We start from the raw sequence: 17,620 nt of genomic DNA on the forward strand, positions 1-17,620 counted from the left end.
AGGAATTAAAATAATCAAAATGAGTTCAAAGTGAGTGAGTTTTGTTTCTACTGGATCTTAATTGAACTCATCTCATAATATTTCAAAGTTTTAAAACTTAACAAAACCTTCAAGCAAGATAAAAATACAAGGAAATTCTCCATCTATCAAAAAAAAATCAATTGATTTTTAAATTTTTATTAATTTTATAAATTACGCTTTATTTTGCTAAAAATTTACTTTATAATTTATACAAAAATTAGTTCACATTAAAGAGTACTCTTATTTAAGAGTTCACATGATGATTGATGAGTACCAGATCGGTCATAGGGAAGCGCCCCTGTTCATTCAATTATACTCAACGTGTCCCTTTATCTCGATACACACATATACTTACACCCCATTTGTATGTATAGCTTAGCATGATTTTGAACTCGTCCTCTTACTCAACATAAACTTGAAGCTTCAATCTTATACCCATGGATTCTATGCGTGTCTTGCATTGCTGCTCCAGTGCAACTTGGAATAATTCGCAGCAAAGGCAGCTCAAATTCGTGTCGAATTCGAGTTTTTTAAAGCCTCATACTTGTCGATTTTCCAATTTAGGGTTTTTGTATACTACTCTTAGACCTCTCTCTATTTCTTGTTCTTCTACTGTCACCAGGTATTTCTTTTCAGGGCTTTTTTCAAAAATAATTAAGCTGCAGAAATAAAAATAAACCTCGTTTGCAACCTGAAAAATCAACTGTAAATCAATTGTGTTGCAATTTCGACTGTATTTATTAAAATAAGTTTGAAAACACGGGTATTTATGCAAATTTTCCTTCTTTTTAATACATGAATTATTTGTTAAATTAATGTAGATATATGTGTTGATATAATAATAAATTATGGTTGATGATATGGTTTATTGGTTCTGTTATATTGAGAAGTTTTTATTGCATATTTTTGTGTGGAGCCTTTTTGAAATGAATTGTGGTGGTATAGTTTATGAGTAAGAGCTTGTGATGCAGGGAAGTAGAGGATACGAAGACAACGAGCGATATGGTGCGATTAATTATATTACTAGCACACCAGGTTAAATTTGGGGAGCACATTGCGATTCTTGGTTCAGCTAAAGAATTTGGGGCCTGGAAGGAGAAGAAAAACATGAACTGGACGAAAGATGGATGGGTTTCTGAGTTTGAGCTTGAAGGGGGTGAGTCTGTTGAGTTTAAATTTGTGATCGGGAAAGGGGGTGATCACATGGTTTGGGAAGGGGGTGATAACAGAGTGTTAAAGTTGCCAAAACAAGGGAGTTTTGAGATGGTATGTCGATGGAACAGGACCAATGAGGCTATGAACCTAGTTCCCTTGGGTTCAGAACTGGTTGAGGAAGAACAGGGGAATGTACATCACAGGGTGTCTCCAGACGTGGATAAGGTGACTAGTTCTTTTGTGGACCAATGGCAAGGGGAAGCTGCATCTTTCATGCGATCAAATGATCACGGAAACAGAGAAAAAGAAAGAAAGTGGGATACATCGGGGCTTAAAGGGATTGCTTTAAACTTGGTGAAGGGTGATCAGAATGCCCGAAATTGGTGGCAAAAGGTCTGAGTACTAACTTTGTAATATTTCTTCCCTCTTACTCCCTTCAGAGTTGTGCTATCAACTAGGGCAGGTGAATAGCATGTGTAAATAGCCCCATAGGGCCTCAAAATATGAAGGGGCACCCAATTTTCAAGCACATAACATTTATACATATGCAACTACTTTATTCTTTTATTGTATGTTAGATTAAAATCCCTAATATATATTTTTTTCCTTACTCTTTGTTGTATGTTGATAAAAATCCCCAACTTATATTTTTTTCTTTGCAGTTGGCCGGTTGCAATTAATATTATCATTAGATGTAAATTGATACTATATTCTTGTAATAGTGCTTTATTTTGAATTTAATTATTATTTGTTAAATTATTTTTTGAGCCTTTTGTATCAATTTGATAGTTATTCTTAGTGGATAATTAATATATAATTTTTATTTCTTATCACAAATTATATATTATAAATTTGTACTTTTTTCCTATGTTATATATATTAATATATTTTAAGTTAATAGTTTTATACTAAAAAAATTAATAATTTAGTTTTGCACAGGGCCTCCTAGAGCCGGGCCTGCTATCAACATAATTAGTTATAATATTTCCATATGAATTTTTGCTTCTGCAAGATGAGCATCTCTACATAGTTTTTTTTGTGCATCATCCTTTCATGCTGTTGTGTAATTCTGTAAGCTTCTTTCCATGTTAAATGTGGTTAACTGGTTATAGAATAAGCTAAATTTCACAGAGTCCATTCAGCTAGCTTTTATTTATTCATACTTCCTTAAACTGATTAACTGTAGTACATATTGTACATTATAATACTATGCCAATTTCATGATTAATGGGACTGCAATATTGGAGACATTGTTAGAATATACATGCAGGGTTTTATTAGAGAGCGGTGAATTTTATAGGACAATGGTCTGCGAGAGACGCTAATTGGGGGGCTTGAGAATCCTCCTGTTGATGATAATTGCTACATTGCTGATATGTGATATCTTTTAGAAGTAGACGCGTGTGTGAAAATTAATTATATATGTAAGGTTTCTTTATGCAAACTAAGGATAGCCTTACACCATGCCCAGTGGTGGTGCTATATCTATAATACAGCACACAAAAAAACTTCACTTAATACAATGCTAAACACGGATGCAAATAGCAAAATGTTATACTTGGTGCTAAATGTAGAATAAACCAAGTATAGGTGTTGATATAATCGTCACATAGGCATGCGAGCAGAAAGTTGTGGGAAATGAATAATTAAAGTAATGGTGACAAATATAATTGTACATTTGAAGGTTAAGTGGTTGAAATATATCTAAACTTAGACCTGTTTGATGTCACTTCAAAACCATGCATTGGCTCACTAGTTCAATTTTAAGATCAAAAAACACTTTCTGATTTCATCGTATAACAATAGCTATATGTATTTTAGCACTACCATTGGACATGCTCTGATATGAGGGGTGGCATCTGATGCTGGTCTGAGTTTAACTTTGTTAAATAGTTTCACAAGAAGCCTAATGAAGTTCCAGTTTGACTGGAAAACAGATATTCCGAATAATATACACTATTATGTTGTGTTTGGTTGGAAAGATTGGAATGGAATGGAATGAATAAAAATTAAAGAATATGTAAGAGACAGGAGGAAAGTTTTGGAAAAACAGTGAACGAGTGCAAAATTTATATGATGAGACTTGAGAAGAAATTTGGTATAGGAGAGAATGAAGCATTCTTTCTCAATTGGGTGTGACACTTCTAGTGGGGTGTAAGGACTGTAATAAGGGAAGGAATCAAATTCTTGAACAATTGTCCATAACATAGTTCAAATTTAATTAAACTCCTTCCGAATTCGTTCACCCCAACCAAACACAATATTATTATTATGACATGTGAGAGGGTTTGTTAGATTATTATTTGTAAAGGTTGAGATATGATTGTAGTATATTCCAGCTGTTTTGCAAAACACCACACTTCGCATTTCTCCGCTCATCCACTTTTGTCATAAGCCCGTCGGTACTCGTTACATTCTGCTCTTTAAATCTATTTCTGAAACACTCTCAAGAAAATTTAATCAAGAACTCTCTACACTTGAACACTTTTCTTGATTATATACTATTGATGGACCTCTTGTGAGTATTAAAGAGTTGGTTTTACCAAAATATCTGTTGCAGCATTACTGCATTAGCTTATATATGTTAATAATAAATAACGAAGTGGAGTTATTTTTCTCGTTGAACACAAGAATTGTAGCTTTTCAAATTCCCCTTAATTCTGAATCTCTTCTACTGCTGCAGCTTGAAGTTGTTCGTGAACTACTTGTTGGAAGCCTTGAGGGTGCAAACCGTTTGGAGGCTCTTATATACTCGGCTATTTATCTGAAGGTTTGTTGGTTCACTACTTGTTTTGCTTTTGAATATTTCTACACATCTTCTAATTATATATTCCATTCACGTAGTGGATAAACACAGGACAAATCCCATGCTTTGAAGGTGGAGGTCATCACCGTCCAAACAAGCATGCTGAGATTTCGAGGTCTATATTCCGTGAATTGGAGAGAATATCCAGTAAGAAGGACACCTCCTCTCAGGTGATCTGGCATTCATATTATTTATTACTTCTATCTTACTCTGAGCACAAAAAGGGTTCACATATGAGTAACTTGTTTTTCATGATAATATTTTAAGGTTTTTTCTGATGGACAAGGATGGATTTAGAATCATATCTTTCTTCGATTCTTCTCCTAAAACGTATTTTCCACTCGTAGTTCTTTTGTTCCAGTGTAGTATAATTCATCCGTTTATCTAAATCTAAGCCCTTAATCTTCAACATCATGATTTTCTAAAATTATTTAATATTTTCCTGTTTTCATGTTTTATAGTTCTCTTGATCTTTGTAGGTGTACCTGATGAACAACAAACGACACCATTATCCACATTTCAGACTTAGTTCATGATAAAAATATTATATGCAATCATATTATTTTATTTTACCATAAAGTTTAGTTATACGTTTTAAATCATATGAACATCCGCCATTGCCAAACATTTAACTTTTTGCTCTCTTTTTAAATCTTGATTCTTAATAGTTCTGTATGATACTATCTTGCTTCCAAAGGTAAGCTACTCTTGACTTGCCACTATTGAACTCTTATTATTATTGATCCATCAAATGGTAAATTACAGCTGAAAGAAACATTGTTGGCACATGAGACTTATGTCATCTATATTGTTGCTTACATTAAATTGTTTGTAACTTACTGTACAATTATCAATAATGTGCAGGAAGTACTTGTGATTCGCAAAATACAACCTTGTTTGCCATCATTTAAGGCAGAATTCACTGCATCGGTTCCTCTAACCCGTATAAGGGATATCGCCCATCGAAACGATATCCCTCATGACCTCAAGGTTGTAATTGTTATAATATGCTAAATTGTTAAATGAACTATATTTTGTAAGTAATGTCTTACTTAAATTTATACAACACAGCAAGAAATCAAGCATACAATACAGAACAAGCTACATCGCAATGCTGGACCTGAAGATTTAGTTGCTACACAAGCCATGCTGGAAAGAGTTACCAAAAATCCCGGAGAATATAATGAAGCATTTGTCGAACAATTCAAGATATTTCATTATGAACTGAAAGATTTTTTCAATGCTGGAAGGTGTGCTTTCTAGTTTTGTTGTTTATTGTTTCTATTTGTGCTAATTTAATCTTTTATTTTTCCACCAGCACATTAATCACAAAATTGTGATGGCTCTTACAGCCTTAGTAATACATCTTTTTGCCGTTTCAACATTAATACACCAAGTTGTTATGTTTATGAAGACGAACAGTGCAGTAAACAAGGTTGGTCCCTCCCTCCCCAGTACAAAAACAAAAACACAAACAAAACAAAGCCCTGTGACAATTTATTTTGGAGAAACTGACTTGTTAGGAAACATGGTTTATAGGATTGAAGATAAATAGCTATTCTGCTGTAAGAGAGCGGTAGTTCATGCCCTGCTCATTCTGGCCCCACAAGCATCCAATTCTTTGATTGCTTCAAACGTTTGGCGGGGGCTTCTAATCTTGGCTCGCCATTTCCTCTGATATGTGTGGAGGGCTGTAATCCGTTTGTGAGGACAAGTTGGGTGTTTGACGATTGTCTCTCAAACCTAAATATATTGGGAATGTATATAGTTAGCCCTTTCTCATTAGGAGAGGTGAGTACATTTCACTCTTTAATAACCAAGCAATGGTAGCGATTTTGGACTGGAATACTCTAATCTGCCACTTGTGGTAGATGAAAGGACAGTGATCGGATATTCTTATCCGCTGCTGGTGGTGGTAGAAAGGAAGATGGAAGAAAGTTAGGTCAAGTGCTAATGTTTTTCATCATACAGTCCACATTAGCTTTGTTATTCTAGATTTCTTTAGTCAATTTAAGTGTATAAATGATACATATTATGGGTTATGTGTCTTCATGTTATCAGTTGTTTGAGGTTGCTCTCTCGTGCTTATCCTTTGATATGGAGCCATGTTTGAGGCTGCTGGATGATTGTTCATATTAAAATCTAGGTCAAGTTCTTGTCAGAAAATAATATATTAGTTGCAACTACTAGAAATCTGGATAGTTATTATTAGCTATTAAAATCTGGACGTAGACATATATATATATATATATATATATATATATATATATATGTTATATCAGGATTAATTCCTTATGTTCAAATACTTCTTTTATCTCGCCTGAATAAACTAAGGTCTTACTTCTACCTGAGAAGATGTATCATCCTGTATAAATCATGAACTGATGCATCTGTTAAATCAGAGTATTTATTTATATTTTCAACATTAACCCAATATTTGTTTCCTACATGCATCAAGCATTGAGTTTCCATCTTTAATCTGCTTGAGTTTTACGTTTATATGCAAGTCATCATGTGAATTAGACATTCTAAATTCTTTCCCGCACTTCAAGTTTGGAGGCGAGACCTGCAATTTGTGAGTTCGTAGTTCTGACATCCTTATCAGGTTCATACCAACACTGGAGTTTGAGATCCTCACATTTCTGCCATCACGAATTCAAAACAAGGCACTGAAATATTCTTCTTCTTAAAATTAACTTCAATTTAATTGTGAGTCATTAATTATTAAGCAAACGGACAGGTGACAATAACTTGGACCTATAAGTTGATTTTAACTTGTAAGTGGCATACATGCCCTTAATGTGAGAGACAATTAAAGGACTTGTGCTTTTGCAATAGATTGCATATACTGGTGTTGCTAGTTTTTCAACAATATAATTAATGTAGTAACCGAATGCAGAATGATTTGGTTGTTTGCATTCCCTCTCTTAACTTTTTTCTATAATGTTAATCTAAATACTATTAAATTTCTAAGTTTATATTCACTTTTTGTCTATCTATTTTTGCAGCCTAGCAGAACAACTTGAGTCAATAAAGGAATCTTTTGATGAAAGAAGTTTATCAACCCTTTCTCTGTTTTTGGAGTGCAAGAAGGTGGTTGTCTCTTACGTGTTATTATTTTCTGCATGCATTTTTTTTGTGCAAATTTTGAAAGGAAATGGGTGGAAGGGAGGAAGGCGTAGGAAGGGCTAAAGACCCCACTTATTTTACGTAAAAACTTGTTAATATATGATTATATGCTAAATTAATTACATATTTGGTAAAATAAAGAACTTTTATTTTGTACTTAAAGTTAAGTAAATTAATTATCCAATCAGTAAATTAAAAAAAGCAAATGCTAAAATTCATTGTTTTGTCTGTTTGACTTTACTCATTAATATATTAAATAATTAAAAAGTTCTGGTTTACCCTGGGGTGCCCTGGATACCCATGTGGCATATCCCCTGTATCTGGATCAGGGTATGCAAAGTGATGCAGCAGTGGAAAAAATTGTAATAAATTGAAGTTCTATAATTTAATAAATTTTTAAGTTTAATTGTTTAGACTTTATACTTATTTAATGTATCAAACCTTGTTTTTTCATAACTTCGGCTAAGAAAAGTTGTTCGCCTTTTTTCCACTTTAATTTTCCACCATAATGCTGTTTAATGTTTTATTTAAGAAGTTCTGACTTCTTGCTCTTGTTTACTTTTTACAAAATGTTGCCCCAGTTAAATTTGTATACATCTCTTGATTGAATGTTGTTTAAGAAGAATATTTGTATTAAAGATTATATAATAATATTCTTGTACCTGATTGCTAGTGAAAATATCATATAATTTGTTTACATAAATTTTGAATTTTTACATATGCTGTATTCCATTGGACCCCAGGATTACCTTATATTCATTTTTACCAATTTTGCGTACCCCCTAGTACATGCCCACAATCTCCACCTGTATCATTGATTCTTTAGTTTAAACTATATTACTAATATTATGGGATGAAGTAAACTATAAATAGTGCCAGAGTGACATAAGTTATAGATAAACACATAATAAAAGGTATTGTAAGCTTGTCCTGCTTATTTCATGTATTTTTACATTCGCTTTAGGCACACCTTTTTCAGTTGCCTAATGAAGGTATAAGTTTAAACTTGGACTTAAAAGTTTGGTTGCCACTGATCAAAATCGCCAAATACGCGCCAGGCAGTCACATAAAGACGAACAAGTTCATCAAGTACAAAAATTACGAAGTACCAATTAGCTGCATGAATGCATAGTTATCATTAAAAACATATAATATAAGGTATTGTGAGCAATCATACAAGTTGAAAGTAGTTCATGTCCTACTTTCATTTCATGTGCTTTTACATTCGCTTTAAGCAAGCCTTTTACAGTTGCCTAGTGAATATATAAGTTGAAACATGGTGGTTTGGTTGGCAAATCAAAAGGGCCAAATGGGCGCTAACTAACTTTGTCACATAAAGATGAACAAGTTCATTCAAGTACAAAAATTATTAAGTAATAATTAGCTGTATTGTTGCAAATGTTTTTCTATATGTATTTATATATTACAATGAAAAAATTGATCCTTTTATCTTTTATATTTAATTAGCATTACTGAAATGAATGATATATAACCCACAGATTAAACATTTTTCTTAATAATCTAGCTTATGATATGTTCTTATGGGATTAAATTGTTGACTGCTAGGGTTTGGATAATTTCGGGGGAAGCACTACGGTGGCAAGTGATGAGATGGAACTACTGATGAAAACACTGCAGTCTTTGCAAAGTCTCCGAGGAGCGATTGTGAGGGGTCTTGAAAGTGGCATCCGAAATGATGCTCCTGATTCTGCAATAGCAATGCGGCAAAAGGTGCACTGTTATGTTTTAGTACTGATTTGAATCTAATTTTTAGTAGACTGAACTTTCATTCCTATTGATGGTTTGACACAGTGGCGCCTTTGTGAAATTGGACTCGAGGACTATTCATTTGTTCTCTTGAGCAGGTATTTTTTATTCTTGACCTTATTTGAGATGCTTTTATGTGGAGATTATGGCATAGAACATCCAGTTCTAATTGATATTAACATGCTTTCACTAATAGTATGTAATAGAAGCCTCAGTGTCGTATACCTTCAAAGTTGGCATATTATTGCTATTCGTTTTAGTAATTATATTGTATAAGTTCGTTAAGTTATGGAGTATCTGCATATTGCACTTTCTTAAGAAAAGTTCTCTTTTGCTATGTAGAAAATTAAAACAGTCCCTACTGAAGTCCTATGATTATGAATTTTTCTGTTTATCTGACTGATTTGCACAATTCTCAAAGTAAGATATATATTAGTATTTCATAAGTCTGTATATATTAGTATTACATTTACTCAAAGCGTTACTCTGTCTAGTTAGAGGAAATGTAATTTGATAGAAATGGGGTTGGATTTTCACTCTCTATGGGTATATGAATTTATTCATTTTTAACTTATCTATAAAAGTTAATAATGAATGTTAATATTTCTCTTTCCTTCCATTTCACTAAAACAGATTTGAGCTGGAGCACATACCACCATCCTCCAATTTGGGGATAAATGCTCATTCCTACTTCCTGCTCATTTTCTTCACAAAACTCATCATATAAAAACTGCATCCTTTAGTTACACTCTTTTCTATTACATTATTTCTTTCACATTCAGTTCTGTTCCCAAATTACGCTTTCCACTCACCACAATTTGCGCAAGCATTTTACTACATGTGTCTAAGTATGTGATTAAAATAGATCTCACATATTTAAATCATACCAATACTCCCCTCATTCAGTTATACCTGTCCCTATGACTTCTTTTGCTTAATTATATAAAATCATATAATTGCACACTATATTTTTTATCGTATCTGTCTTGAAATAAAGTTTGATCATTTTTAATAAAAGATCAGAAAAAATTTGTTATGTGGAAGTACTTTTATAAACATTTTGTAGTGCACTTGGAAACTGACAGGGACAAGTAAAAGTAAAAGGAGAAAATATATACCTGTATTGGGTTGGATTGTATATTGTTAGACGCCCACTATGATCGTATCTTGATTTGCAGATCGTTAAACGTTAGTTGCTAGTATAGCTAGTGTATAGACAAGGTTTCATCATAATATAAGGGTCAATCAGAAAATCATGGGCCTGCTTCTGCTTGAATTCAAATCTATTCTCTGGTACGATATCCTAATGCCCCTTCAGATCCAAAACTATCACATTATCTTGGTTTTTTTTTCCCTATAATTGAGTTCACATTTGACATACATTTCTCTGCTTAAAGTATAAAAATTTAATTTCCCTATATACCATTACAGTTTGTAAGGATATCAAGGATTATTATGATACTGATGTTGCAAATGATTTATTATATCAACTATACGTTTGGTAAGTATGAATTTTCCCAAATACCTGCCCTAGTAGAATACAAGAGTAAATACATATTTTGAAAGACTGGGATAGCATGCGCGCTAAGTTGGTCTTGAAGTACCATGCAAAGAAAATAACTCTGCTAAGAGATACTTGCCTAGTAAATACATATTTTGAATGACTAGGATAGTATGCGTGCTAAGTTTGTCATGAAGTACCTTGCAAAGAAAATAACTCTGTTAAGAGTTAATAACCCTGGTCAGGGGATTCTTTGCTTGTACATACTTTATATTAGTTCTATATAATGTCTATCATTGTAAGATTCTTATAGCAGTGATGATAAAATACAAGGCCAGTAATGTATAAATATGTATAGGTGCCTTAATACTCTCGAAGCTGCTGGAGGTGCTCATCAACTTGCAGAACATGTGGACTTGAAAAATATTAGATCTTGGAATGATCCTATAAAGGCTCTCGTGGTTGGCATTCATCAACTGGGTCTATCTGGTTGGAAGAGAGAGGAATGCAATGCTATTGGAAATGAACTTATAGCATGGCAAGAGAAAGGCCTTCTGGAAACAGAAGGTATATCTGTATAACTAACAGTTGTTTTACTTGGATTAGTAATGCCTCTCTAGTCTCAACTTCTGTGTCATATATTTTATGTAGGCAGTGAAGATGGTAAAAAAATTTGGGCATTAAGGCTCAAAGCAACTCTTGATAGATCGAGAAGGCTGACAGAAGAGTACTCCGAGGCACTTCTTCAGATATTTCCAGAGAAAGTTCAGGTATAATAATTACATATTTACCGGTCTAAAGTCATCCCTTTTTATAAGTTGTTCGTTGGTATTCAAAAAGTAAATTTAAAGATGTTTCTGTAATGAAATCCCCTATCTTTGGCCATCATCTACTTTCTAGAGTAAACTGCCTTTCAAGTCAATGTTATCGAGTAGGTACCCTAGTTGTTTCATATGTTGTTATTATGCTATATAATTTGTAACACTTTGCAATATCCAGTCCTGTGGAACCTGTGTTTATATACCCATAACATTTGCAAAGTTCAGTGGGGTTACTGACATTCACAAGCTTCATCTTCACTAATAGGAGCCATAACCCTCTGCTACTTTGTCACTTGTCCTATACATCTTCATGGATAACTTAAGCTTCTAATCGAGGATATTTTTGTCCTTGGCAGATATTAGGAAAAGCTCTAGGAATACCAGAAAATAGTGTCCGCACTTATGCTGAAGCAGAGATTCGTGCAGGGTATGGTGACATTATATTTGATATCATCCATTTTAAAATTTGTGATTTATGATTATGTATTGGTTTCCACTACTTATGAATTACCATAAACATCTAACTTTTGAGTGTCACTTTTAGTGTTATTTTTCAGGTTTCAAAACTTTGTACAATTCTCCTAAAAGCTGTAAGAACTGCCCTCGGATCTCAAGGTTGGGATGTTCTTGTTCCAGGAGCCGCTTCTGGAACCCTAATACAGGTACTTTATTACAACAGCTTTCACCAGTTATCTTAATTCACTTAAATATCTTTGCTTAATGATAAAATAGAATTATATTTTCTCCAGTTTCAAAAATATGAACCATGGATACTCGGAAGAAGATACCTATTAGAAGTTTATCATAATGTGAAGTTACCAATTCTCCTAAAACCTTGAGGTGTTAGAGTAAGGCCCAACAGGTCTTATATTATATAACAGTCTCCCTCAAACGTATATGCGATTGAACAGGAAGACAAACAGAACCAAACTGGATATACAAACTGATAATTAAATTAAATAAATCAGGGTGGAGGGAATCGAACCAGAGACCCCACCTGAATAGAGCTCTTATACCATGTAAGTTACCCAATCTCCTGAAACCCGAAGGTTTTTGAATGGACTGGTTACTTTACACATAGTAACTGAGCCTCTCCAATGGAGAAGACCCCTTGACTAAAATTTTATTTGGTATGCCACAAGTAAAAATCATAGAAATTATGTAAAAAGTTACGCACTCCAACGGGGCATTGCCTTGGCTAAAATTTTAGCCAACCGCCTGATGTTAGCTGTATTTGCTAAACCTGTAGAGACCTGTAGTAAGATTCCACATCATTTATTTCCATATCAGCACAGCGCCTTACAGGTTCAACAATTGTTACATAATCAGTATTTTATATCATGTAGCCAATGCTGTTGTTAGAGAAGGCCCCAACAGGTCTTATATTATTCAACACATATTAAGCTAGTTTTACTGATGACATATTTTATACTAACTGGAGTCCGTGCAGGAACGAGAGCATCACTCATGTAGTCATATGATCCATTTGCACAACTTTATTACATTAATATATTAACTATATAATGCATTCGCTAATGTTCATCTATGCTGATATATATGTTCACTTATCCACTTGTGATTCATGCTGCACATTTGATACAGTAGTTCCTATAGGTGTTTAGTTATATACTTGTGGATGTCTATCATGCATGTCACATATGTTAAATGTTGTGGTTTACATCTATACTGTCGTCTATCTTCCCTCAAATTTCGGCTGGAAGGGATTTGTTTTATTAATGACTTGCATGTGATTGGTTCTCGATTTTCAGTGCTTCGTTTTGGTAATTCATGTGGAACTCTTCCAATCAACATGATTAATTTACTCTACCTTTCAGCATTTTCACCTTTGCATCTGATATAAAAATACAGTAATAGTTCTGCTCTCTATTACATCTTTGAGTCTCACTTCCTCAGTTCTGTAGGTTGACAAAATTGTTCCTGGGACACTGCCAGCATCTGCAACAGGACCTGTGATTCTTGTGGTTAGCAAGGCAGATGGAGATGAAGAGGTTAGGAAATTTTCTGTATTTGGATTTTAAGCTATCTATTATAGTCCCTGAGAGCTAATAAGTAGCCATTTTTCTTGCTAATGCAATCTGGCAGGTAACAGCTGCTGGAAGTAATATAGTTGGAGTTGTGCTTCTGCAGGAGCTGCCCCACTTATCCCATCTTGGTGTCAGAGCGCGGCAAGCAAGTCACATTCACAAATCGTTCCTTGTTCCCATTTTATTTGAGCCACTTCTTTTCTTTCCTTTTTTATATCATGCATTTCCATGCAAATGAGAAACTTATAGTTTTATCTGTTTTGTATAAAAAATTGAAGTTGAAATTTTAATACAAATATATATAATTTACAAAAAAATGAACCGGCTCAAATAGGAAAAAGAAGTGGCTCACATAGACATGAATTGGGACGCAGGGACTAACTTACAGTTTTATATGAATTAGATCATGAAAATAAATAATCACAGGTTTTAATCTGCAGGAGAAAGTTGTTTTTGTGACTTGCGAAGATGATGATAAGGTTAATGATATCAGAAAACTTGACCAAACATACGTGAGGTTGTCATTTTCCATCTTTCTATCACATAGTTAGCTTTCCCTCAGAAGCCATCGTAGTAATTTATGATAGCATAATCTAATCCCTCTTTGATCCAAAACCACTATTTTCTTCCTTTTCATACTTCATTTGCCTTTGTGATCATTTTTGTTTTATTATTTCTTTTCCAGGTTAGAAGCATCATCATCAGGAGTTAACTTAACTCCATCAACGCGTGAACTCGATATTTCTTTAGACAATCTTTCAAGCAATGGTTCATCAACAGCTGCAAAAACAGCTGATAGTGATCCCTCCTGGTTAGCCGCAGAAACTTCTACAATTCAGGTACCAACCTATTTTCATTGAGTGTTTGAATATCATGCTCCTGACCTGTAGTTCAATCTTCTCTTGGTTCTCATTTTGGTAAAAAACGCATCGTTGTTTAGGTTGACTCTACTGAAGACGTCATACCACTTGCTGATGCAAATGTCCAATCTTCAGGTGCAAAGGCTGCTTCTTGTGGCCGGTTAGCTTCTCTTGCTGCTATTTCAAGTAAAGGTAGTGCACTTGTGCCAAAGGCCATAACTTTTGTTATGAAAATTTGTTCATATTGTAAAAGTAGAAGAGCTTTGGAAACTTAGTCATACTGTGTTACTAGCTCACTTTTATTTCTGCTGTGTGAAATATCATGTGTACCTCCCTACTATATAATATGTCTGGGAAACCTATCAAATTTCTCTAAATTTATCACATGGAATCATAACTGCAATATCTATCTTCAACATATTTCTCTCATTAAAACCACATAAACTATTAAGATATACAAGCAATTACTCCAACTTTTCTTCAAAAACATTACAGATGTTTTGCAACCCTGTTCTGTAAAACCTTAAATACATTTTGGGGAGCGTTGTTTAGATCTGCACGTTTCAGAGTTGCCTCCTATTCACTGCTTGGTGGCATGCTAGTTCTGGATTTCGTGCACATTTTGATTTGTTATCTAATTAATTTTAAGGAATCATATAAATCAAAGAAGACTTGAAAGATGAATGCAACCACTTCTGTTAAAGATTTGAATGGTGTTTGATATAGGACAACATTAAAGTAGCATGGTATAATTGGTAAATGTCTAATAAAACAATCAACAACAAGAGACGATTATAAACTGTCCCATAGGATGGGTTTACAGAGTGTTTAACGCTAAATTAGAACTTGATATTATTCTGGTGAAGGTAAATACTTGTGTAGTAATATAAGAACTTCCTAAATTAATTCTCAGTGAATTATAACAATCTCTAGCTTAATGAATCCTAAACCCCAGCATTACCTCAAATAAAAGATACATACTGTGGAAGTGTTCACACTAAAGGTAATATATATAGATACCCTCTCGCACCACTGTTGCTAGCTTTGTAATGCTGCATATCACTAACTGCTGGTCTTGTGATTGGCCCTTTTCTTCTTGGTCATTAGCTGCTAGTAGATATTACAGCTTGTACCGGATTTCTCCAGTCCCTGCTATTTATATCTGAGTATGTGCTTGGTGATAATTAGACCATATTATTAAAATCTTAATTATAATGGTTTTTCATGAAAAATGGAAGGGGGAAAGAAATAAATGAGACTTTTTCTAATATATCTGGATATTATTGTTTTAATCCTGAACATATGATGTGAAAAAGTGGTTAAAAGTTAAACATAATATTTGAAAGACATGGAAGATAAATCCTATAGGAAATCAGCCCAAAATACTACACTGTTGCGTGTGGGAAATGGGCAACCCTGTGCTTAATAAGTAGCATTTTTTCTGCTGTATGCAGCGCATTATAAGAAATATATTTTCTCCTGCATGCATGTTGTGAGAGACATCATAAAAATTTCAGTGTTTGCCCTATTGGGAGATTGACTTTTCATTAGATGCGTACTCCAATTGCGTGACCAATATACGAAGGGTCAGACATACAGTTGTGGTATATTAGACAAATTATTATAGTTTTATAGTATCATGGGGATAACCTAATCATGTTTCCCAATATATAAGGAAAATGTAAATAATTTTTTTTTTTTGTCTCATTGGAATAGTGATGTTCTCATACACCTTCGTATTTGCAGATGATAATGTATCTGATTGCCCCAAAACCTACTTACAAATCATTCATGTCTTTATGTTTTTTTTACCAACTTGGAATTCAATAACACCTATAGTGGTTACATGTGATGTCCTAGATACACTGTCTCTTTGTTGCCCTTTAGTTAACTTTTTCGTTTTCCTTAATCTGGTAGTATTCAATACTTTAAAGAATCTGTACATGTTAACTTTGAAATTGAGAAAGTAATATATTGTAATCGTTTTTCTTAATCTGGTAGTATTCATTATATGGCAGTTTACAATGAACAAGGAGTTCCGGCTCTGTTCAAAGTTCCCGCTGGAGCAGTAATACCTTTTGGCTCTATGGAGTTGGCGCTGAAGCAAAACAACTTAATGGAAGTGTTCAGCTCACTTATTGGGCAGATAGAGTCGGCCAAAATGGAAGATGGTGAACTTGACAGACTCTGCAATGAACTCCAGGATCTTATATCTTCTGTACATCCTTCAAAAGACATAGTTGAAATCTTAAAAACAATTTTTCCTGGTAACACACGATTAATTGTGCGCTCAAGTGCAAATGTTGAGGACTTGGCAGGAATGTCAGCAGCTGGGCTCTATGACTCGATTCCAAATGTCAACCTTTCAAGTCCAATAATTTTTGGGGATGCTGTTAGCCGAGTTTGGGCTTCATTATACACCCGTAGAGCTGTTCTAAGTCGTAGAGCTGCTGGGGTGCCTCAGAAGGAGGCTATGATGTCTATTCTGGTCCAGGAGATGCTGTCGCCTGAACTATCATTTGTACTCCACACACTCAGCCCAACAGATCAAGACCACCACTCTGTTGAGGCAGAAATTGCTTCAGGTCTTGGTGAAACTCTTGCGTCAGGAACTCGTGGCACACCCTGGCGTCTATCTTCAGGCAAATTTGATGGATCAGTACGCACATTAGCATTTGCAAATTTCAGTGAGGAGATGGTTCTTGGTGATGGTCCTGCTAATGGGGAAGTCGTCCGTGTAACTGTTGACTATAGCAAAAAGCCCTTGACAGTGGACCCAATCTTCCGTCAACAACTTGGTCAGCGTCTTGGTTCTGTAGGTTTCTTCCTGGAGCGCAAGTTCGGCTGCCCACAAGATGTTGAAGGATGTATGGTCGGCAAAGACATTTATATTGTGCAGACTCGTCCCCAACCACACTGAGGAACATGGTTTCCAAAGCAAGAGCCTGCACCTGTAAAACATGTAAAACTAGTATACATATGACTTCAGTTCTCCCAAGAGGTAAACTTTGGTCCATAATCAGAATAAAATTATGTACAAGTTACTGTACATATACCCTGAATACGTAAAATAAATATATCTTAACTCATATACTTGAGTTCTTTTACAAAAATTACAAGATATCTTTGTATTGTTTTTCCCTACATTCATAGGCTATTATTTTGTTTTTGGGCTAGGTGTTTTTGTTGGTGATTTACAATTTTAGAAGTGGACTTCACACTTCATCATAGCATGTAAGCGATGCAAGAACCTTATATAAATCAGGTAGTATATGTAGTGGTCTAGCGGACATTTTCAAATGATATACTCCCTCCGTCCCTTTTTATCTGTCCATTTTAGAAAAAAAAACACATACCAAGGAATAATTGATTGTATAAACTTTTTCATTAAATACCTCTAATTAATATCTTGAAAATGGTGGAATACCCCTACTTTATGTCTTGAAAACATGAATTCAACCAAGTTTTAATTAAGTCAAGCCTTGAAAATTGAAATTGTGGAGATATATTTGAAA

At 34.3% G+C, this 17,620-nt stretch overlaps 1 protein-coding gene across 1 annotated transcript; it reads left to right on the top strand.

The window, feature by feature from the left end:
- The first annotated feature begins 283 nt into the window (after positions 1 to 283).
- LOC108199338 (phosphoglucan, water dikinase, chloroplastic) lies at positions 284 to 17,194 on the top strand. The gene is made up of 19 exons (XM_017367118.2): positions 284 to 643; positions 993 to 1,569; positions 3,860 to 3,946; positions 4,021 to 4,152; positions 4,847 to 4,972; positions 5,054 to 5,232; positions 6,991 to 7,075; positions 8,678 to 8,842; positions 8,924 to 8,976; positions 10,738 to 10,946; positions 11,031 to 11,149; positions 11,557 to 11,627; positions 11,745 to 11,862; positions 13,123 to 13,209; positions 13,304 to 13,390; positions 13,686 to 13,762; positions 13,931 to 14,084; positions 14,186 to 14,297; positions 16,124 to 17,194. Exons 1-19 carry the CDS (start codon positions 459 to 461, stop codon positions 17,023 to 17,025), a joined length of 3,525 nt encoding a protein of 1,174 aa, XP_017222607.1. The 5' UTR covers positions 284 to 458; the 3' UTR covers positions 17,026 to 17,194.
- The last annotated feature ends 426 nt before the right edge of the window (positions 17,195 to 17,620 follow it).

The sequence above is a fragment of the Daucus carota genome, chromosome 8 (genome assembly GCF_001625215.2).
Source record: "Daucus carota subsp. sativus chromosome 8, DH1 v3.0, whole genome shotgun sequence".
Taxonomy (NCBI): Eukaryota; Viridiplantae; Streptophyta; class Magnoliopsida; order Apiales; family Apiaceae; genus Daucus; species Daucus carota.

Bases quoted from the DNA above. Each gene is read 5' to 3' on its own strand.
- LOC108199338 (XM_017367118.2), top strand. From the start codon at position 459: ATGGATTCTATGCGTGTCTTGCATTGCTGCTCCAGTGCAACTTGGAAT. The intron at 10,947-11,030 runs GTATATCTGTAT...TATTTTATGTAG, and splicing joins AGGCCTTCTGGAAACAGAAG to GCAGTGAAGATGGTAAAAAA. The intron at 13,391-13,685 runs GCAAGTCACATT...TTTAATCTGCAG, and splicing joins TTGGTGTCAGAGCGCGGCAA to GAGAAAGTTGTTTTTGTGAC.